Below are 24,362 nucleotides of genomic sequence, written 5' to 3'. Positions count from 1 at the left end.
ACCTATAATAGATAATTTATTAAAAATAATGAACACATCTGTCAACTTAATGAGATGTACTCTAACAGACCTTTTAAATGCAATTTATATGAAGGAGTTATTCTTAAAAGAAAATATACCCAAATTAAATAAATTAATGCCAAAACCGCAACCTTTGGATATCTTCTTAGCTTTGGAGACACACAAAGTGGAAAAAATACTGCTGTCAGTGGGTATTTCACATCTAAGTATCCTCTGCCTTGATATATGACCAATTTTCAAAACTGCCTTCTGCTAAAGAGAATGTTTGTCTCCAGAGACTCATCATCAGGTTTCGAAAGTCTTTGGAAGGCCATTTGGCACTGCAAAAGTTTAGGACTAATAGCCAAATATAAATTTTTAAACATTATGCCCTGAATTCTGGTATATGGAATAAAACACACCCATGACATCTTTTGTAACAAATGCATCTTCCATTAAGTTTGCATATTTCCATCGGGCACTTACACCTCAGAATAAGCCTGCTAGTCTTGCGTTTATAAACACCACTGGTGCTGGGGTAAGTATACCTAGCTTGATAGCTCTATGTACTTTCTCCTTGCAATTTAGGCCATGTTTCATGCCTGAGGGAGTTGTTTCTCTTTCACTTAAGAACCAAACTCCGTCAATCTCCTTGCACTATTTTTGTTGTGATATAACACTTTAAAAGCTCCCTGGCTGACAGCTGTGGCCGGAGGCTGGGATCTGCTGGGAACAGCATCATGTACTGAAAATAATACCTGCTCATCTGTTTGGTAAAGGACTGCAGTATTATAGACACTTAGGATGGATTTTAGTATCATAATGCAATAATGGGGGTTAAGAGATACACACGCACATTCTTATTGAATGATGAGAATTAAAAAAAAAAATTTCATTACTCAGTCATGTATAAAACTCTGCAGATAAACAAACAGCTCTGATTTCGTTCCCAAGATTCAAATTCTGCTTCACAGAGATAGCTATCAGGAATAAAACTATCCTGTGACTCATTTAAACTATATTTCATATCAGTCTTATTCCAGAGTTCATCCTTTATTTATTATTTTTTATATTATACCAAGGCTGCATATGACCTTGTATATTATCACATCCAGAGGAACTGAGTAGGTGAAATAGGCTGCCAACTCACATAGTGTCTCAGGTTTGCATCTATGTCTCAAGCTAAATGCGAGAAAATAGCTGCAGCTGGAGAATAGCTGGCCTCTCTGCTCAGTAACTACTTTGGGTCAGTCGTCCTTTTTAGAGCCTTGCTGGGTATTTTTACCAGGCTGCTGCAGCAGTTTCTGAATTTTTAGCCACGGTCCAATCATATTAATATATATGTGGCATATTTTTCCTGCCACTGTTTAGAATTATCTGTCTGTTCCTACTTCCTCAAAGGAGGGGTTGGTGTGGGTGGGTACTGGGAGTGCTGAATCTCCTGATTTCAACGAATCATTGTTGCCCTAACATCATCAACCCCCTAACGTTTTAGAAGCACTAAATGATCTAAATTACCCTAAGCTGTCCAATAGAGAGGCCTATTTAGGATTGGAAGAAAGAGTTTAGATCTTAGGTCTCTGAACTCATATCCCTTGTCTTGCTAGGATTTGAAACATTGTTGCTTTCATGTATTATTAAATTTGTTCACTGAGGGAAATCTTAGCCAGCATCCAGGAGTGGACTTTGGAATCAGCCTACCAGTATTTCCTCTGTAAAATGCATATAATAATAGCACAAAGCTTTTGTGCAGGTACATGTTTTAGAATACTATGTGTCACAAGGTAGGCTTTCAATAATAGCTAGCTGCTATCATTTGTTGAATTATTCACTGATATTTTCACTCAACAAATATGGATTTGGTACCTAGCATATGCCAGGTAATAAAGTAATAAGTTATAATATCTAGTAGGTCATATAGCAGATCCCAGGTATATAATGGTGACAAAACGAGTATTTTTTTTTCATCCAGCCACTCTACCCAGAAAAGAGTAACCAAATGGTTATGTAAATAAATAAATGTGTAAATTATTACTTTTATTATTAATTAAAGCTAAAGGATTTGAAATCAGGAGGCGGGAGAATAACAAAGTTTAAGAATACAGAGGTAGGTTATGCAAGCCCCAGTAAGTTCACAAATGTCATAGGAATAGTTCTGAATTTTAACATAAGTGTAGTAAGAAGGCTTTAATTTTTTATTTTTATTTATTTTTGTTTGTTTGTGGATTTTCCAGTTCCCCGCCTGATATTGATTTCAACCTTCTTTGCATTATGGTCAGAAAAGGTACTTTGTATAATTCCATTCTTTAAAATTTATTGAGATTTGATCTGTAACCCAACATGTGGGCTTTCCTGGAGAATGGTTTTATTTTTTAATACAAGTATTTCTACCAAAATATATATCCGGGTTTCTAAAAAACCTCACATTTTGCAAATTTTGTTTTAAACTCATGGGAAATAGCAGGACTCATTGGAAATAAAGGCTATGGGAAGACCACCAAAACCTGTGCAATTTATTAATCAGACCCCAAAATGAAAATATTAGCAAACAAAAACTACTAATCTGTAAACACTCCACTTGGATGGGTGGCTGCGGTGAACTTCAGCCTTTCTCTTACAAAACAACACAGGTTCTACATTCACATTTCTCTCTACTTACCAAACACTTGTGGGTTAATTCCCTCATCTTTTGAGTTAATTCCCTCACCTTTGAACATTGTAGCTGAACAGACAGAAGGAGAATTATGTGATGAAATGAGAATTTGTAAATGATCAAGCTAGGAGATCAGAACATAAATGTTAGAGACCCTTGACTCCGAAGGGGTGAGAGTACTTTAAGCAGACTGGTGGCAGTGATGATGAATGAGTTATATGTCCAACATTAAAAATATCTACCGCAGAAGTAAAAGACACTTGTTAATAGAAATGACCTGAAAAGTCACTGCACTCTAAAATCTGAGTTTTGATATTGCACAGTCCAGAAACTGCAGGAGAACCATTCATGGAACAAGAGGGTAGAAATTTAACTTAATTACATACACTAGAAGAATAATTTGGGAAGTCAGAGTTTCTGCCATCCATTTTTCTATTTGGATATTGCTCCCCATTGGTATTGCATGCACCTATGCTAGGATGGATATCAGTAAGGCAAGAAACATGGAATTTGTTAGCAACTTAAACTTGAAAACAGTTGAGGAAAAGATGTCTACCATATTATGCAAGCTTATGGAAAACAGACCCCAAATTTTCTATATTGCCACACAAACACGATACAGTCCACATTAGATTTTTTATCTGAATATGAAGAATGAATTATATATCCTATCTAGTAGACACCACAGTTTGTGTTTTAACTCTATAGTTCAAATAAGTGCTTTCCAATAGAAAGGAATGAAAGCCACAAATATGAGACATATATGGAATTTTAATTTTCTAATAAACATAACGAAATAAAAGGAAAAAGAGAAGTAGGTGAAATTAAGTTTAATAATATATTGTATTTAACCTAATATATCCAAAATATTATGTCAACAAGAAGTCAACATAAAAATTATGGAGATGTTTTGCATTCTTTTTATACATTTTTTAATATTTTTGTGCTACCTCTAAATTTAAATAGTTTAAAAGTATAGCACATCTTGAGCCCAAGTTACCACATTTCAAGCACTAAATAGCCGCATACAGCTAGTGGCTACCACACTGGACAGCATAGATCTAAATTAATGTTTTATGAGCATGATTTTCCCAGAACAAAAAAGATTCAATAACATTTATACTACCACTAAAAATATAAATAGATATACTAGTTATATTTTTGTCAGTATCTGAATGCTGCATATCTTTAGACGGTAGAAAAGTTGTTATACTCTATTTTATTTCTTCTTTATGGAATGTCCTCACATCATTCTCAGAGGGTAATTTTTTGGAAACACTCCTCCTCACACCTTATCTCAGGTATGATAAAAATATTTGATTGTGAAACTTTGTTAATAATGCATTATACTTGTTAAATAATATATATTTAAATTATATATATATATATATATGTATATATATATATATATATATACATATACATGTATTTTACTTCATGAATTGTAGCTGAGTGGTTGGCAAAACACCATATTTTATAGACATTTATTTAAGCATATATTGATTTTTATTTTATTTCTCTTGTTTTGGATGCAATATAGTTATTTTCAGACTTCCAACATTGTTGGTCCTTAAAAAGCAAATTGGCTGTGGCCTTTGCTCCCTAGTGTCAAATGCATAAAATCCCCCTGGCTTGGCCCATATCATCCCCTTTCCTGTATACAAGACATAGGAAAACTTCTATTTTTTAGGGCTTAGTTTGTTACACCCAGCAGACATTTGTTAACTTTAGTTAAAGATATTTTGTTTGCTCTTTTCACAGCACGAGCATAATTTGACCTCATTTATTTGTTTCTTTATTGTCTGTCTCACAAACCAGATTGAGTTAGGAGAAGCAGGAATTGTGGCTTTTTTTCTTATGCTTCCTAGAAAAGGACCTTGCACATTGTTGGTATCAAGAAATATTGGACAACTGAATGAAAAACAAAATCCTCATTTAGAAAAAAGCTCAGAGCTCATTTTTATCTTACTTCTGAGTACAAATTGTGTGTATGATAGGGATTCAGGCTCTCCCTGAGCATCACACCATCTACAAAACAATTCTCACATATCCAATATTTCTAGTATCCAAGTGTAGAGAAAAATGTATTTTATTGCATTAAGTCTATAAATCCTTATAACAACTGAAGTGTTGTCAATCTTGTACATTTCAGTGTGAATACATTTGTTTTGTTCTTTCCTACATGGTCTGTTTCTCGCCTACATGGTCTTCTCTAATTTCAGGTCTTCAGGGAGTTGTTTGTTTATTTGTTTGTTTTTTACATTGTTTGCTTATATTTAGTCTCTAACTGTGATTCTCAATCATTGGTAATTTTGCCCTATTTGAGGACATTTAGCAATGTCTGGAGATGTTTTTTATGCCACAACTGGTGAGAAGGAGAGGATGCTACTAGCGTAGAGTGGGTAGAGGCCAGCAATACTGCAAAATATATTAAAATCATCAAGACAGAACCACAGCAGCAAATAATTATCTTGCCCAAAATTTCAATAGTACTGATGTTGAGAAATCTTGCTAACTTTAACAATAGTTCACTTTGTGTGCAATGACCTGTGCTCTTTCCTTTAAATACTTATTAAATAAAATATGAGTGGTTCTGGTCATTAAACATCTTTTGCATAATAATTTTAACTAATATTTTTTCAAGTCTGTAAACAACCTAGATAGTTCATCCAAATTATCAGGTTGAAAGCAATGAACATTTGCCAATATAATTTACTTAACTAAAAGTTTCCCTCTCTGTTTCTTTAAGTATTGGCAGGTATAATGAGACTTTTAATGAACATCGTCATGCAATTTTACTAATTTAATCTATTTTTTTGTAAATCTATTTTATAGGTCCTTTAGATGGAAGATAATGCAGCAGAAGCCTGTTCATCAAAAGGATTAATATTTGTGTTATTTCTGCAATAAGAGAATCTAAGTGGACGCCAGAGGCACCTCAAACCTGGATTCCATAATTCTACATTAAGTGCTGGAGTTTTTATTACTCTGCTTAGGAAAGCCTTTGCCAATGCTTACAAGGAACTGTTTATCCCTGCTTCTCTGGGTCCTATTTGATGGAGGTCTCCTAACACCACTTCAACCACAGTCACAGCAGACTTTAACCACAGAACCAAGAGAAAATGTTATCCACATGTCTTGGCGGCGATCACATTTCCAACGAGTTAAACGTGGCTGGGTATGGAATCAATTTTTTGTGCTGGAAGAGTACATGGGCTCCGAACCTCAATATGTGGGAAAGGTAATGGCGTGTTTCTTTTGACAACCAGTTCCTAGCGAGGGGGATTTTGCATTGTGTGTTGGGTATGGCTGGTTTGCACGGGAGTTGAACAAACCAGTGACTAGAACACTGGAAATGAAATCCAAGAGACTGGTTTCTCTTCCTGATTCAATAGCCCGGGTAAGATTTGATGTATCATTTAACCCCTCTTAATTCAACTTCATGATTATTTAAATCAATGTATTATACATATATTTCCTATCTTTCACATTCTTTACTGAAGATATGAAGTTAAAGTATGTAAATATCACTTGAAACATAATTATAACACATTATTTTTCACAGCAATTCTGAAATTGTTAGCAACAAGTAACATAAAAAAGTCACAAAGGATAAATATTCTACAATGATGTTGGCGACCTTGAATGGCCAATGTATCTTCTGTCACTCCTTAAAAATATGACATAGGATTTGAATTTGGGTTCTGAAGCATTTGGTTTGGCTTCTTTATAAACATTGTCTTCATTATATGTTTTGCAAACTATTTAAAAACTATTTATGGTCACAGTAATAAATGTTAGAACCTGGCTATGTGCAGATAAATCTCCTTCACCACATAGAAGTTTCTAATCTTATTGCAAGGCTATGGAAACTTAATTTTTTTTAACTAAATAGTTGACAATAACTGACTGTTTTAGCACATTCATGTTTCACTGCTAATGTTTCTTACATAAACATTTTGACTACACCACTAAGAAAAACTTTTCTCCAGAAAAAAGAAGTACTTTGATTTAATTTATTTTGATTTTGATAGTAATTTTTACAAAAATATTTTTGCATGGGTTTTGATAAAAGCATATATACTTGAAGTGGGTTTGAAATAAAGTCAAGGATAGAAATGCAAATCCATAGGGGAAAGAGTACTAGGAAGTTGATACTGAAGATTATGACTCAGCTATTAAAGTCCCTAGAGCTTTCTGAAAGCCTCAGCTAAAGGGAAACATCATTAGTATTATAATTCCACTGTCAGGACAAAGGAAACAAATCCATACAAGGTCTAAGTTTTTGCACTACATTTCTTATATCTGCCTGGTAGAAATGTATTAAAAGGATATTGAATAATACAACAAAGCAGCTTTGTTGAAAATGAACACACAGCTAGGTTTACAAGTAAGGGGCAAATGACTCTGGGAAAATATTTTTTGTGAGTCTCTCTCTCCCTATGTACATATAGGGAGAGATAGATGATAGATAGATAGATAAAAAGATAACTAGATACAAATATAGATATAATTTCTATTTAATCTCTATCTCTATTTTCTCTGTCTCTGCCATTATTTCTGTCTTTCCATATATTTATATCTATACTTAAATATGAAATTTGAGTCACTCAAAATCAGTCATTCAGTACAAATGGACATGCAATTTCCAGTTATTCTGAAAAAAGAATGCAGCACCATTAAGCAGGAGCAATCTGTCTGTCAGGCTGCCTGCTAGGAACCAGGACCTGACAATATGGCCATGAAACAAGCCCTGGTGTGAGCCATGGACCTCCACTGAGAGTTTGGTCAATCCACAGTTTGAGTAGAAAGTCGGAGGTTGTCTTAAAGGGGAAAAATTGACGGGGCAAGCAATTCCGATCTAGCCCAGGACAACCGATCCAGATAGCACAGCTGCCCATAACTAGTAAGGAAGAATTTTTAAAAAGTTGAGAAATGTGCTCCAAAACGTGAAAGCCCCTGAGGCATGGGGCCCAGGACAAAGTCTCCATTCCTATTCTAAAGGCTGTATTGCACGTAATTTTTTCTATGATTTATTAGTATAAACATGGAATATATTAATCATTAAGAGCTTTCACAGGTGAGATAATCACATATAGGTCAAGTATACTTTCTTTTGTTGTAGTTTAATATAAAGGTAAGCTTGGGACAAGTGGAGGGGTAAGACTGCTCTAAAATTCTGCCACATGAGTATCAGCTTTCTCATCTCTGCTTATGGAAGAAGAACTTGATATGATCTTAAGGCTCCTAGCAAATGCCTTGAGAGAAGGTACTCCTATTATATTTTCTATTGAAGCAGATTCACAGGCTTTTGTTGCCAGAATTTAAGCTGATAAAGTTAACGTTTTGCTTAGAAATTAATAAAACAAAATTTTATTTTATTCAAATAGGGAAGCATTTCACTTCCCAAAGGAAAGAAGCATAAAGGATCTATGTAGCTGCTTATGCAAATTCTTGTTTGATACTCTGCCATTACATCTTTGCAATTGCTGTGACAGAATGAAATTCATCCAATTCATTTAAAAGATGAGCTAGTATTTATAAATATGTTTAGGAAGAAGTAGGTCTAAGGAGAAGGACTGTGGGAAGATGGTAGAGTACGAAGTTCTAGGAATCAGTCCTTCCACCAGAACATCTACTTAAAAGGCAGAACTGTGTGGGCCAACTGTCTCAAAGCTCTAGAATCCAGAAGAACACTGCTCAGAATTCAGGTGAGAGAGGGAGGAAGAGGCTTATAAATTATGGTAAATACCATAAATTACCCTCTTAATTTTACAACTCACATTGCCCATCTCCCACCCTTTGGGCAGGTAGCAGTGAGGTATGGCCTCTTGCTGTTGTCAAAATGTTATGTAAAAATCCAATTTCTCAAGTTTCAGAGGGGACACAGGCCAAATGCTGATCACAATTTTTGATCAGCTAGTTTAGATTACTAAGGTTCTTGTTCTGAGGATGGGCTTTGCTCCAAAGAACCCTAGACAAAGGCATCAGAAAGACTAAAAGGTTATCCTTGCTGAGAGGTATAGAGGACAGTTGAGGAGCTGCCTTTGCTGGGCAGGTGAGAAAGACCAGCCATGGGGAGCACGGCAGAAACTCCTAGTGCCACACTGGTTCCTGCCTCAGCCCTTCCCAGTGGCAGTTTTCAGGAGGTCTGCACTCCTTTTTGAGTTTCCTGGCCTTGTTCTGATTGGGAAATACTGGATTGGGAAACTTTTCCCCGGCATGTCCCCCCTTCCAGCATTTGCCCTTGTTTTTGTACTTTGCTAGCTGCCAGGATGCAATGCACCATAGATGGATCGGCTTTCAATCAAAGGGGATTTATTTAGTTGACATATAATTCCTCAGAGGAAAGGCAGCTAACTTTCAACTGAGGTGCTTTCTTATGCAGGAAGGTGCCAGGGCAATCTTTGCTGGCCCTCTCTCCAGGCCTCTGGGTTCCAACAGCTTTCCCTGGTGATTCCTTTCTGCATCTCCAAGGGCCTGGGCTGAGCTGAACTGCTTTGGCTGTGCTACATTGAGTCTCTCATTTAAACACCAGCCAATTAAATCAAACATCATTCATTGCAGCAGGCACGCCTCCCAGCCGACTGCAGATGTAATCTTCACATGCCATTGCCTCATGGCCACAGCAATAGAACTAGACATGTTCACCTGGCCAAGTTGACACCTGAACCTAACTACCACAGCCCTCAAGACAAAAGCAGTTTGCGATAAGGAAATTAGTGTAAGAAACAATTGAGGCGAGTCAGCTGGGACAAAGTTTTACCTGCTTTAAGTATCGCAGTGAAGCATCCTGGAAGGAAGAAGGTCTATCTCCAATCAGGAGAACTCCTTAGTTTCCTAACAAGGCAAGGACAAGACGCAGTCACAGAAAAGATAGAAAGGACCTTGCATTTTCCATTTGCTTTGGGCAAATCTTCCTGATTTGAGAGCTGAAAAAGTATATCTCTGACATATCACCAGCTGATTACAAACTCAAGATCCAGATGCACCAGAGGATAAGTGCTAAGGTCAGCATTTTAAAATGGTAAAATACACACTGCATATGGAAACATTACAAGGTGAACAAAGAAACAGGAAATGACAGCCTGCTGAAAAGAAGAGGATAAAAATCCAAAGAAACATCAGTGAAGAAGATCATTCTGTGGACATATTGGATAAAGGCTTTTAAAAAATGATCTTCCATATGTTCAAGGAGATGAAGGAAAATGCCTAGAAAGAACTAAAATATATCAGGAAAACAATGAATGAACAATATGAGAATGTCAATAAAGAGATAGAAATATTTTGAAAGAACCAAACAGAACTACTGGAGTTGAAACCACAATAAATAAATGGAAAATTCCCAGCAGGATTTCAACAGCAAATTGGAGATAGCAGAAGAAAGAGCCAGCAAACTCAAAGAAATGATAGAAGATGCTGCGCAGAAAGGAAAATAAATTATAAAAGGTGAAAGTACCCTGAGAGAACTCTAGAACACCCACAAACATACCAATATTGGAGTTTAAGGAGAATGAAGAAAAAAGGGGCAGAAGGAATATTTTTTAAAAATAGCAAAAAACCTCTCTAATTTAACAAAGACATGAATATACACACACAAGAAGCCCAGAGAACACCTTAAGGATAAACTTAAAGAGACAGATGTCCTGCCACATACTTGATAAAACTCTCAAATACAAAGGACAAAGAGAGAATTCTGAAAGTTGCCAGGAAAAAGCAACATGTCATATATAATGAGTCCCAATTACATTGCTTCAATTTCTCATCAGAACCCACAGAGGAAAGAAGTAGGATGGCTTACTTAAAGTGCTGAAAGAAAAAAAAAAAAAAAAAAGAAAAACTGTTGTCAACAAAGAATTTTATATACAGCAAGACTTTCTTTAAAAAACTAAGGAGAGATTAAGGCATTCCCAGATAAACAAAACTTGAGAGTTCATCACCACTAGACTTGCCCTACAAGCAATGCTAAAGGGAGTTCTTCAGACTGAAAGGAAAGAACACTAGACAGCAGTTTAAAGCATAATAAAGAAAAAAAAATCCTATGGTAAATTTAACCATTTGCTAGCATTAATAATAGTTAATTAATTAATTATTAATGCCAGTCCTATTATTTTGTATTTTTTCATGTATAATTCCATCTCTTCCTTCCTATAGGTGCCAAAATGCAAATTCATAAAAAGTACTGATAAATCTATGGTTTTCAACATACAATTTGTAAAGATATCATCTGTAACAAGTAAAACAAAAGACAGAGAGATAGAAGGCTGTAGGAATAGTGTATGTATATGCTAATAAAGTCAAGTTGGAATTAAATGAAATATGCCTGTTATATATTCAGGATGCTAAGTGTTAATACCATGGTAACCACATTGGAAACATACGAAAAACAAATTCAGATAGAAAAATGAAAGGACTTAGTGTTATACAATACAAAAAAATTCAAATAAATTTGAAAGCAGATATTAACAGAAGAATTGAGGATCATAAAAGGTACAACTTACAAATACTAAATAGCAAAATGGCAGAAGAAAGTTCTTCATAATCACTTGAGACTTCAAATGTAAATGGATTTAATACTCCAGTCAAAAGGCAAAGATTGCAGAATGGGTAAAACAAACAAACAAAAACCATGACAAGTACATGCTTTCTAACAGAGACTCATCTTAAATTCAGCCATATCTAAAAGGTTGAAAGTGAACGGATATAAAAATATATCATGTGAGTAGTAACCAAAAGAGAGCTGGGGCAGTTATACTAATATCTGATAAATAGACGTAAAGTCAAAAACAGTTGTGATGGACAGAGATGATCATTATCTACTGATAAATTGGTCAATTCAACAAGAAGGTGTAATGATTATAAATATATATGCATCTAACAGTAGAGCTCCAAAATATATGAAGCAAATACAGAACAATTTGAAGGAAGAAATTAATAGTTCTATATTAATAGCAGGTGACTTAAATGCACCACTTACACTAAGGGGGATAGGACATTTAGACAATATATCAATAAGGAAATACAAGACTTTTATGACACTCTAACCTAACAAGACCTAACAGACATATAGAGGACACTTTATCCCACAACAACACAATACAAATTTTTCTTTGAGTAAATATAGTTGATTATCCAGGATAAACCACATCTCAGGTCTCAAGTGTGTCTTTATAAGTCAATAATATGAAACACAAACAATTATCTTCTCAATAAGAGACAGAGAAATAGAAAATTCATAAATGTATGGAAATTGAACAATGTATTCTTAAATGCCAAAAGGTTAAAGAAGAAATCACAATGGAAATTAGGAAACCTCTGGAAGTGAATGAAAACAAAATACAATATCCCCAAACTTTAGAGTAAAGCATCCTCAACATAATAAAGGACATGTATGAAAAACCCATGGATAACATCAATATTTGGTGGTGAAAGACTGAAGGCTTTTCTTCAAAAATCAGGGACAAGGCAAGGATTTTCCCTGTCAACATTGTTATACTACATTGTAGTGGAATAATCAGAGCAATTGCAAAAAATGAAAATCATCCAGTGTGGAAAGAAAAAAAGAATAAAACTTTTTCTACTATCAAGTGACTTGATCTTATATTCAGAGAATCCTGAAAAATCCTCAGCAAGGTTTCTAGAGCAAAAAATGAATTCAGCAAAGTGGCAGGACTGAATATCACACCCAATATAACAGTAATGTTTCTATATAGTAGTAACGAACTATCAGAAGAAGAAATTAAGAAAAACATTTAACAATAGTAACTAAAATATTATAAATATATAGAAAAATATAACTAAAGATATAAAGGACTTATCCACTGAAACCTGAAAAAAACATTGTAAAAGAAATCAATGACCTAAATAAATGGAAGGACATTCCATTTTCGGAACTGGAAGACTAAATAATGTTAAATGCCAATTCTGTACGGGTGATTTACAGATTCAGTGTGATCTCAATAAAAATTCCAACCATCTTCCTTCCAGGAATGGAAAATATGATTATAAATTTATATGAAAGGGTAAGGAGCCCTGAAGAGTCAAAATCATCTTGAAGAGGATGTATGAAGCTGAGGATTCACACTTCTTGATCTTAAAACTTATTATAAAGCCATAGATAACAAAATAGCAAGGTACTGGCACAAGAGAAGACATACAGACCTTTGGAATCTAATTGGGAGTTGAGAAGTCAACTCTCATATTTATGAACAACTGATTTGACAAGACCATTCATTTGAGAAAGAATAGTTGCTTCAATAAATGTTACTGGAAAAACTTGATCTTCGTATGTAAAAGGATGGACTTCATACCAAATTTTTTAATAACAACAATGCTAAATGGATCAAAGACTTAAATATAACATCCAGAGTGATAAAACTCCTAGAAGAAAATAAAAGCAAGTATGTTCAGGGTTAGGCAATGGTTTCTTAGACTTTATACCCGAATTATAAGCAACCACAAGAAAAGGACCTCAGAAAAATTAAAATCTTTCATTCCTTAAAGCACTTTATCATGAAAGGAAATTTCAACCTTCACAATGGGAGACAATATTTGGAAACCACATATCTGATAAGGGTTTAATATTCAGAATAAATAAAGAAATCTTTCAACTCATGCAAAAAGACACACAATCCAATTTAAAAATGGGTAAAATACTTAAATAGGCATTTCTCCAAAGATATACAAATGACTAAAAAGCACGTGAAAAGGTGATCAACATCATTAACCATTAGTGAAATGCATGTCAAAACCACTATGAGATACATTTCACCACTAGAATGGCTACTTACAAAAAGAAAAGGAAAATTACAAGTGTTGGAGAGGATATAGAAAAATAGGAATACCGATTATTGCCAGTGTGAATGTAAAATACTCTACCACTGCGGAAGACAGCTTATCAATTCCTCAGTAAGTATAGCTAGACTCGTTATATAACCTAGCATGGTGATCTGGAGGTTTTATCAATCCCAGAAAAGATCATGTTTTTAAAGCATGAACATCTGTGGGTGTAGACCTATTGTGAGCAGGGTGCTTTGATTAAGTTATTTCAGTTGAAGTGTGCCCCAGGTGGGTCTTAATCCTCTTATTAGATTCCTTTATAAGAGGATGGAGTAGAGAGAAAGAACAGAAGCTGAGACAGAATGGTAGACATAGAAGATGAGGGAGAAAGCCAGAAACAGAGAGGAAGACACTGAAGCCAAAGGGGAAGCAACAAAACTCATAAGAAAAGGAAAAGAGCAGCAGATTCCAAATGATTTCCATCAGACAGATTTGCTGGGCAAATATCTGTTTAAGTCCAAGATCTGTGGTACCCAATCTTTGAGAGAAAGCATTACTTGTTGATGCCTGATGTGGACATTTTCATAGCTTCAGAACTGTAAGCTTGTAAGTTAATAAGTTCCATTGTTTAAAGCCAGTCCATTCCTGGTGTATTACATTTCGGAAACTTTAGCAAACTAAAGCACCTGGCAAATCCACTTCTGGTTATATTCTCAAAAGAATTGAAAGCAGGGACTCACGCAGATATTTGCCCACCACTTTTCACTGTGACAGAATGCATAATTGCCAGAAAATGGAAGTAACCCAAATGTCCATCAAACAAAGAATGGATAAACAAAATGTAGTATATACACACAATCAGATATTATTTAGCCATAAAAAGGAGTGAATTTCTGAGCCATGCAACCACATAGATGAATCTTTAAAACATCACATTATGTTAAATAAGCCAGACAGAAACGGATAGATAATGTATGATCTCACTTATAAGAAATAATTAGAATTAACACAATCATAGTCAGAACATGTAATGTAGTTTACCAGAGGACAGGATAACAACATAAGGAATAGGGACTAAAAGCTTAAAATGTACAGATTTTCTAATTGGGATGATAGAAAATTTTGATAATAGATGGTGATAATTGCGCTGAATTATATGTTTGAATGCCATTCAAAGTGGAAAGTTTATGTTGTATATATGGTAATATAATAGAAATTAAGCACGACACAGTGATCCCTAAGTTAAACCATGGATCACACTTTATAGTATAACTATTAAAATGTATTTTCATCAATTGTAACAAATAACCACACCAATGCAAGGTGTTAAAAACAGGGTGGCATATGGGAATCCTATATTTTGTGCATAATTAATTTAACAAAAAAATCCCCCCCCCAAAAAAGAAATAGGTCAAAGCTTTAATCTATTATTGCATTTAACAGTAGTATTTTGAAAGGCATATGGCTCCACAAGCATAACGTGTACTAAAAACCAGTGGTTCTCAGGCAACATATATTTTAATGCAAAAGAAACAAAAATTGCCGTGGTTTCCTTTCCCTATGAAAATTAAAGTTTAATTAATTTTGTCTTAGTATTTTCTGATACAGGAATAGTAATACCATAACATGTGGGCCAATTCAAACCATTACATGTATATAATGTGTAAATGTACTTATACTTCTTCTTTTTCTAATAAGTCTTTGAGATGTTTTATAGAAAATAAAGTATCATAACTAAGAACTAAAGAAAAAGGCAAATGTTAGAAGGCCAACTGCAGGGGTTGAAAGAGCTGCTATAATTGAGCCTCTCTATCTCTTTCTTGGCAGCCAGAACATCCACTGAAATCATATTAATTTACATAGTTCACATTATCAGAAACTCCACTTACAGAGAAATTGATTTTTCTACCTTTCAATCTAAAAAAATGTCCTCATGTAGAATTTTATATAGGAGTCCTTCAGCATAGGGTATACTAGCCTCAGCAATTTTTATAGTTAGAAGACAAGATATCAATGTTGATGTCTTTTCAAGACTGGAAAAACTGTGGTACTGTTTATAATGACTATGAATTTGCTTTTTATACAAGGAGATAGTAAGTGTTCCTTGAGGTAAAGCCAATGATTTCCTCAAAAAGAATATTTGGTTTTACTACAAGATTTGAAAGGAACAACAATAAGCTTTCACTCTGCAGAGTAAGACAGATGTTAATTTTACTTGCAAATATTTTCAATTTGGATGCCATCAGATGTTTAAGAATGGCCACAAAATTAACTGCCTTATCACACACACACACACACACACACACACACACACACACGGGGTATTTAGGGTGTTTACACCAACATACACAAATGGGCTCCCATGGAGTCTTCGTAGTACTCGGTTATATTATAAACCCAAGCAGTGTATTTAAAAATACTGTTCATTTTATCCTCAAAGAATAATTTTTAAATTGTGTTGTGGTGTCATCACTACATTTTCAAAACTATTATAATAGAGAACCTCATGGATTGTGAAGACACAGGAAGGTCTCCAATTGTCTGTGATAAAAAAGGTGAAGGAACTAAAAAAGGCTTCATGGATGAGGAACTAATTAGATTAATTAATTGAAGGATGATTCAATTTCTCCACAAAAGGCGATCTAGAGAAAAGTTGTTACAAACACCAAAACTTTGAAAGCTCAAGGTAAGCCTAGGTAGACACAGTTAAATGAAGATGAAGAATATATATCTGACTGTAGTGACTAGGTAAATAGAGAAAGGATACAAAAGCTCAATTCTCATATGTAAAGGAGAAATATTCGTTCTTAAAGGTGTCAATATCCACAAAAGTGTCTCGGTTGGGTATTAGCACGGACACAATTCCACTTCTAGAATGATCACTCTGACAACCATTAGAAGACAGATTGGAGGCAGGGAGACAGGCAGAGGGAGAGGAGCATATTTATGAGTTGACGGTGGGCTTATCTATGAAGCTGAAGGAAATGGGATATTAGAGTTGAAGATTTTAAAGGAGGAGAAATAATAGACTCCAAGATTCACTGGTCACAGGAATATAAAAAACAAATAAAGAGAAAGAAAAACACTGTTAAGATAATATCTGCAATAGTTGATGGATAGTTGCATGGAGCAGGTAAAAAAGAAAGGAAGTTAAAAATGACACAGATTTCTGTTTTCTGTTTCACTATGATCCTTTAAGTTTTGGGACTGGAGTAAGAAATAAAATAATTAATGCTATACATTATATGTCCATATGGATTTATAATCCAGAGTTCAGAAGAAAGGCCTAATATAGATATGCAGATATAGGAACAATCAATTGATATAGCCCCATAAGGTAAAGGAAGCCTGATTTTTCAGCATCTTCAAAGGAGATGAAGAAGGATTGGCTAGATCGAATTAGTCAGAGGACAAAACAAACATGTGACATGGAAGATAAAAGAAGAAAAAGTTTTAAGGATAAGGAATGACAAGTAGTGTCAAACCCCGAAGGTCAAAGAAAATAACCACTGAAAAATCTCCACTGGTTTTAGAAATTAGTGAACCAGGAGGAGACCATTGTCAAAACCGTTTTCCTGGTGCATTAGGGTAGGGGATTGAGGTGGACTGAATCAGATCCCACCAAAGACACGCTCAAGCCCTAACCACGCGTGTGTGTGAACCCAATGGTAATTAAGGTAATTGAATATGTTATTGGTTAAGGTGAGGCTGAGCTGAAAGAGGGTGGGCCTTAATCCAATATGGATTAAGCATAAGCAAGGAACAGGGATGTAGAAACCAGACAGAGGAGAAGACACATGGACACAGAGCGCCATGTGACAGGGGAGGGCCAGGAGGTCATCGCCAGAACTCTACAGATTTGCGAGAATGCATGGCCTGGCGACACCTTGAATTGGGACTCTTAACCTCCAAAGCCGAGCATCAATAAATTCCTGTGGTTTAAACTGCTGATTCTGTAGTATTTGCAATAGAAGCTCAGCCTAACAAAGACAGAGAAGAGAATATATGTATCTACATTATAGTTGAAGGATCTGTCTAAAAGTAAATGCATATTTCTTCCTCTAAAATTTAAGCAATGGAGTATGTAATGAGTACATCATTTTTAAATTGAAAATATAAGAAATGTAATACACCTGATATGTGTGGTTTGAACTAATAGGTAAAATAGAACCAGTTAAATGCTGATAAAAGGTGAGGTGATTGGGTAATCTGCTAAGAAAAGGAAGTGTTTTATTCATAGAACTTAATGGAAGTGAGTTTTGAAAGATTTTTCAGGTAATAGAACCAATCAATAATTGTGTGATTTTCTTCATCAGCAAGAAAAAATCCAAAGAAAATAGAGAGAAAAGTAGATGCTTGGTTCCATTCATTGGTGGTGTTTTACAGGGCCATTGCGATGAAGAAAAGAGTAGGGTTTAAGCAAAGGAGTGGACAGAGAGAAACCAGGGTGGAACTATAAACACTGCAGCTCAAAATAGACTACCAATTGCAACATATGATTTAACACAAATACAAAAGTCAAGGTGGTGGTGATATAAATTCATTTCATTGTGATAAGATGCAAACTTTGGTTTGGATTAGTAAAAATAAAGAAAAGGAGAGATAGTATGATGGCTTCCATAAAAATTCTCTAATTGCTTTGCAACAATAATTGATCTGTGTGAAAATTCATCTAAATTAAAAGTGAATATTAGGATGATATTTTGAATCATGTATAAACCTTTGGGAACCAAAAAAATCATATTATATCACAAAATTACACTGACATATTAAAGAGCATTTGCAGAGCCATAAAATATTTATCATGTTTGGTTCTTGAGCTATGTGGCTTTGGAAGAAGCCCATAATAAAGCCAGTATGTACTTTTCATTGTGCAACTTACTCCTGAAGTGTTAGTTTTCAATATCAGAGTGATTCGTGTTCATTTGCTATTCAATGCTCAGACTATCAACTTAATTTTCATAGTAGTCTCCCCCAAGCTCTGTCTCATGTGTTACGCTCCTGCTATTCAGGTATCATAGCCTTCTAAATCGATAGAAATGGGGAAATTCACATCTTATTTTTTAAATTCAGGGGAAAGGAAGCCTTGAAATTGCTTCGTTATTTAAAATTGTATGCCTCTTCTTGACTCCTTTCTCACTCACATATCTTCGATCTTTGCTGTATATTCTAGAGCCCTAAATCAAGGTCTTTTTTAACTAATCCATTCTGCTGCCAAGTAGATTGACCTTGCTGCTATTCAAAGCATTTTAACGAAGTGCTGTTTTGCAGCAAAACACCTGAAGGCACAAAACCAGATCAGTTTGAAAGTTATTTTAGGATAGCTTGATGGATTTTAAACTATCCTGAACTATAAATTCCAAACACATAAGACTATATTTGCAATAATCATTTTGAATATGATTAGATTATTGTTCTAGTTTGCTAGCTGCTGGAATGCAACACACCAGAGATGGATTGGCTTTTACTAAAAAGGTATTTATTTTGTTAGTTCTTCAGAGGAACGGCAGCTAACTTTCCACTGAGGTTCTTTCTTACATGGGAAGGCACAGGATGGTCTCTGCTGGCTTTCTCTCAGGTCTCTGGGTTCCAACAACTTTCCCCAGAGTGATTTCTTTCTGCACCTCCAAAGGCCTGGGCTGAGCTGCGAGTGTTGAGATGAGATATGCTGAGCTGCTTGAGCTGGGCTACGTTGCTCTCTGTCATTTAAGCACCAGCCAATTAAGTCAAATATCATTCATTGTAGCAGGCATGCCTCTTAGCCGACTGCAGATGTAAATCAGCAACAGATGAGGTTCAAGTACCATTGGCTCTTGCCCACAGCAAAAGAACTAGGTGTCTTCACCTGGTCAAGTTGACAACTGAATCTAACTACCACATGTTCACTCCTCGTCAACTTGGTAACTACGCGCATCACCTTAAACAGGTGCAAAAATTCTCTTCTGGCTGTGGACCTGTGACTCTCAAAACAAGTTATCTGATGCCAATATGCAAAGGATGCAGTCACAGGATCCATAGGGAGAAACTGCAAGGAAAACATGCAGGGCAAACACCATTGGATTTCAAAGTCTGAAAGTCATTTATCCTTCTGCTTTAGAAAGTGGCAGTCCCACCCTTTGCAAGGGTCTATGCAGTGGCCCGGCTCTTTCCAAATCAACCTCAGGGAACATTGAGGAGACCACCTTTTCTCAGCTCCAGTCTCTCCAGGCATCAGGGCAACTCCTGGGCTCTCTGCCATTTCCAGGGCACATGCTCAACCCCTCCATGTGGTGGCAGCCGGGCTCTCCCTATTCTACCCCAAGGAGTGTGCTGTACCTTCTCCAAGGTCTGAGGCTGCACGACTCTTCCACTGCAACAAGGTGGGAGACTCATCCTCACCCTTCAGGGTAAACTCACCCTCTCCATGTATATGGGTGGGTTTACTCTCCTGGCCGAGGTTTCTTGGCTTCAGACCTGAGCTTCCATGGTCCTCACTCTGCAAACTCCATTTTATTTTTCCTTTTTGTGTTCTTTGTCAAGATTGGCAGTGGTTCCATTTACACCAACACTCTCTTCAAGCACTCCAGGACTTCTCCATCATTCTCTTCACAGTTCCTCCAAAATCTTCCCCTTAGCCATCCAAAAAACCATTCCAACATATCTGGTATTTGCAAACCACAGCAGCACCCCACTCTCCAGTACCAAATCTGCTCTAGTTTGCTAGCTGCCGGAATGCAACACACCAGAGACGGATTGGCTTTTAATAAAAGGGGATTCATTTTGTTAGTTCTTCAGAGGAAAGGCAGCTAACTTTCCACTGAGGTTCTTTCTTATGTGGGAAGGCACAGGGTGATCTCTGCTGGCCTTCTCTCCAGGCCTCTGGGTTCCAACATCTTTCCCCGGAGTGATTTCTTTCTGCATCTCCAAAGGCCTGGGCTGAGCTGTGAGTGCTGAGATGAGGTATGCTGAGCTGCTTAGGCTGTGCTACATTGTGCTCTCTCATTTAAGCACCAGCCAATTAAGTCAAACATCATTCATTTCAGCAGGCAGGCCTCCTAACCGACTGCAGATGTAATCAGCAACAGATGAGGTTCACATACCAAGAACTAGGTGCCTTCACCTGGCCAAGTTGACAATTGACTCTACCACAATTATAGTACTTTTAAAAGGAATTTTAGTTGAAATAGAATTTGAACAAATTAATGATATAATTTACTAAAGCTTTTTGTCAAATAATTGATGTCCTTTAAATGTTAGTTCTTATTTCACCTTTACAATTCACTTCCTATTTATAGTTAGATAAATGTTTGATGTATTTTCTTTAATTGAATTGGCAGGGACTTGGGTGATATTCCAAAAACTTTTAATTAATATATGAACCACCAAGATCAGTGTTCTAGTTTTCTAGCTTCCGGAATGCAACACACCAGAGATGGATTGGCTTTTAATAAAAAGGGATTTATTTTGTTAGTTCTACAGAGGAAAGGCAGCTAACTTTCCACTGAGGTTCTTTCTTATGTGGGAAGGCACAGGGTGATCTCTGCTGGCCTTCTCTCCAGGCCTCTGGGTTCTAACATCTTTCCCTGGAGTGATTTCTTTCTGCATCTCCAAAGGCCTGGGCTGAGATGAGGTATGCTGAGCTCCTTAGCTGTGCTATGTTGCGCTCTCTCATTTAAGCACCAGCCAATTAAGTCAAATGCCACTCATTGCAGCAGACACGCCTCCTAGCTGACTGCCGATGTAATCAACAACAGATGAGGTTCACGTACCATTGGCTTATGTCCACAGCAACAAAACTAGGTATGCTCACCTGGCCAAGCTGACAACCGAATCTAACTACCACAAGCAGCATTTCAAAATTAACATGAAAAGTATTATGATTTGAATACTATAGGTGTTTGTAAATTTTTTTCCTCTTTTTTCATTATTTTCTCCTCTTCTGTCTTCTTTTCCACTTCCTTCTTCTACCTAATCTCTAGCATTTTCCCATCTTCAACAATTTTTATGTATTATTTATGACTATCTTCCTGACTGTATTTACTTAAAAACTAGAATAAAAAAAAATCAATAGGCTTTGATTCTAGCTCCAGGACTTAAATGATTAGCCATGTGAAAGCACTTAAGCACATTTGTCTCAATTCATTTGACTAATTATATAATTTGATATCATAAATCCAGATTAAATTTTACCAGAAATATCTTAAGTTTATTAAAACTTCAGTTTTTAACGTACAGTTAATGTGTGTGCCTGATGTACACGTGTATTTGAGTGTGTTTTAGAAATCTCCTCTATAAAGTATTACCTGGGGGGGGGGGGGGCGACGGTGGATCAGCAGGCAGAGTTCTCTTCTGCCATGCCGGAGACCCAGGATTCCAAGTACCAGAGGGATGAAGCATATAGGCTCAGATGGATGTCTGCACATAAAAATAGCTGTGTTATAGGAGAGGAATCTTGAGCTCGGAGAACCCAAATCTTTATGCAATAAAGTGATCTTGTCTGCCCTTGGTTGAGAAGGAGACATTATATTTAATTATATATAGGCATGTCTTCCCTTTGTTTCAGAGGAAGATACTCAGTTCTTCAAGGTTGTTTGTTATACAAACATCCTTGAAAACGTAGCCTTGAACAAGAGGACACTTACTGTTGCCTGGGTGAAACATGCAGGATCACAACACACCATGGAAAATTGACTCTTAACAAAATATTGTGGTAACTTATTAAAGCAACCACATATACTGTAGAAAATTAATAAGGTTAGAAACAATTCAAATACTCTATTCTGAATCTCTTATACAAAAAGTAAAACAAGAGTCCTTCCCCTTTTCTTCTTCTCCTTTGTAAAATAAATAAACATATACATGTATTTCTGAATCTTGGATTCAGAATTATAAATATCAAGGAGTGGAAATGAATATCTGAGGACATATCTCAAGTCTTCTCCTTAGCCTCAGTGATGTTGATTTCCACAAATTAGCAAACTCCTCCAAGAAAAAAAAATATGGTTTTATTACTTGTTTTTCTTTTCTAAGTGATTCAAATTAGCTTATCTTTCAATCACTGGACATGAATAACTGTTGTTTGGGATATTGCCTCTCCACAGTTTTGAAGTCTCATTCCTTTATTAAAAATGCAGCAATTGCTCTTTACATCATAAACAGTGATTTAGTGTAATAGTGAGTAGAAAGTTCATATAAAACCAAATTCATATTTATTTTACTAAGAATTCAGTCCTACTGAATTTTGAAATAACCTGGGGGAATCTTGGAAAGATTTATACTATCTTATGCTATATATAGCCATTTATCATAAGAACATATGTCTGTAAATCAAAATGTTGTATTCAGTGTTATGGGGATTAAAAGTGCAATGACAGGTTCCCATCATGTGTTAAAAGCTGTAAATAAAATTTCAGTTTAGTAGACTTGTGACTGAATTGGTAGCACTGAAAGATGGATTTACAACTGGCTAAATGTAGATCATGTCAGCTACTTTTAGGAAGAACTTTTGAAGTCAGGTCTGAAGAACCAGTGTTACACATTGAAAACAACCAAATAAAATAGAATACCAGAAAATCTGTACTTGAAAAATAAGGACATTCATAGGTCTCAATAAATAATAAGAGGTTGAAAAAATAACCTCTGAAGTATTTCCCCTTCAATTAATTCATTTTGAAGCACAAATAGAAAAATATTTAGACATATCTTCCCGATCCGCTATGTGAATAGGAGCAGTGATTCCTGAAAAATTCTGCCTTTGTAGAACAGTAAATATTTTCTTATGCTACAGCTTCATTTATGTTGTGTCAAATAGGAAGCTCATAGAACCTAGAGGTAAGTTAAATTTCTATCAAATTATTGGAAGAACATTGTTTTATTTAAAGGATCAGGGTTTTCCAACTCAGGTTACAGCACAATTTTAAAAGTACAGACAAAAATAAAAGTGGAGCTAAAAGATAATAAATTAGGCAAAATTTGGAGAGAAAAAGCACCATTATATTATTGTGCTTTTGTTTTTGCCTTTTTTCAGATTATAAAAGTTCTTTAGACACTGAATGATATCGAAAATTCAAGGGATAGAGAATATTCTAAGAAGCAAAAAAACAGGGAATATATATATATATATACATATATATAAATATACTAGAGATTCTTGTAGAGAATGTCATTAAAGACTTCAAGAAGTTCCTAAATATATTTTCAAATATCAAGGAATTACAGCAAAGAACACTGTCACTGTGCATCTTTGCGTATCCCCTGGTTTTCTGGAGGACATGTAGTTAGCTGCCAGTGATACATTTGGCCATTCCACTGCCCTGAAAGGAATGGAATGTCTTCGTTGGCCCATAAATTAGGGAATTCAGAAAGACTGCTCTGAGGATAAATACAGGGTTAGATACTTGGAAACTCTGGTCACATTTTGAGCATCACGTAACCTTATTTTGCGTGCATTTCTGTTTAAAGTTACTTTAAATCGATCGCATCCTTCTTGAATTGCAGGAAGTGATGCCCTAGCGATCAACTTCTTAAGGACCCATTTGTCACACCAGCCCTTTAAGGACTCATTCATAGTGAAATATATTTAGCATAGAGGACATTTGTGACTGTATGAGAGCTGAAACAAGAAGGCAGAAGGTCATCTTGTCTGACCTCAGTTGGGAATGTACATCCATGGACTCCAATTTTTTGCCACTGTGAACATGTCCATGAATGTTTACAAAAGCACCACGAATACTGATTTTATGGTTACAGATAAATTCAATGAGTCTGCAAATTGGCAAATAAGGAATCTGCTGATAATGAGGGCCTGCTGTATCTCATTCTTCACAGATCATGGAGCCAGGGGCCTCTGTCCCCAGGATTTGGGGGTGGGAGCAGTGGAAATGAGGAGAGGAAGGAAGAAAGCCATTAAAATGTTTATCTATAGCCCTAGCTCCCTCCACAGATTCTATCA

The 24,362-nt window shown here is 35.8% G+C and overlaps 1 protein-coding gene across 2 annotated transcripts in view; it reads left to right on the top strand.

Annotated features, from left to right (window-relative positions):
• The first annotated feature begins 5,579 nt into the window (after window positions 1-5,579).
• CDH12 (cadherin 12) overlaps window positions 5,580-24,362 on the top strand; it is a 368,770-nt gene continuing 349,987 nt past the window's right edge. For both annotated transcript variants that reach the window (XM_077115124.1, XM_077115123.1), the window contains exon 1: window positions 5,580-5,894. In XM_077115124.1, coding sequence (XP_076971239.1) covers window positions 5,664-5,894 — 231 coding nt within the window. In that variant the 5' untranslated portion in view covers window positions 5,580-5,663. The remainder of the gene's footprint in view (window positions 5,895-24,362) is intronic.

This window comes from Tamandua tetradactyla, chromosome 9, assembly GCF_023851605.1.
Source record: "Tamandua tetradactyla isolate mTamTet1 chromosome 9, mTamTet1.pri, whole genome shotgun sequence".
NCBI classification, from domain to species: Eukaryota; Metazoa; Chordata; class Mammalia; order Pilosa; family Myrmecophagidae; genus Tamandua; species Tamandua tetradactyla.
This window is presented reverse-complemented; position numbering and strand designations above follow the sequence as displayed.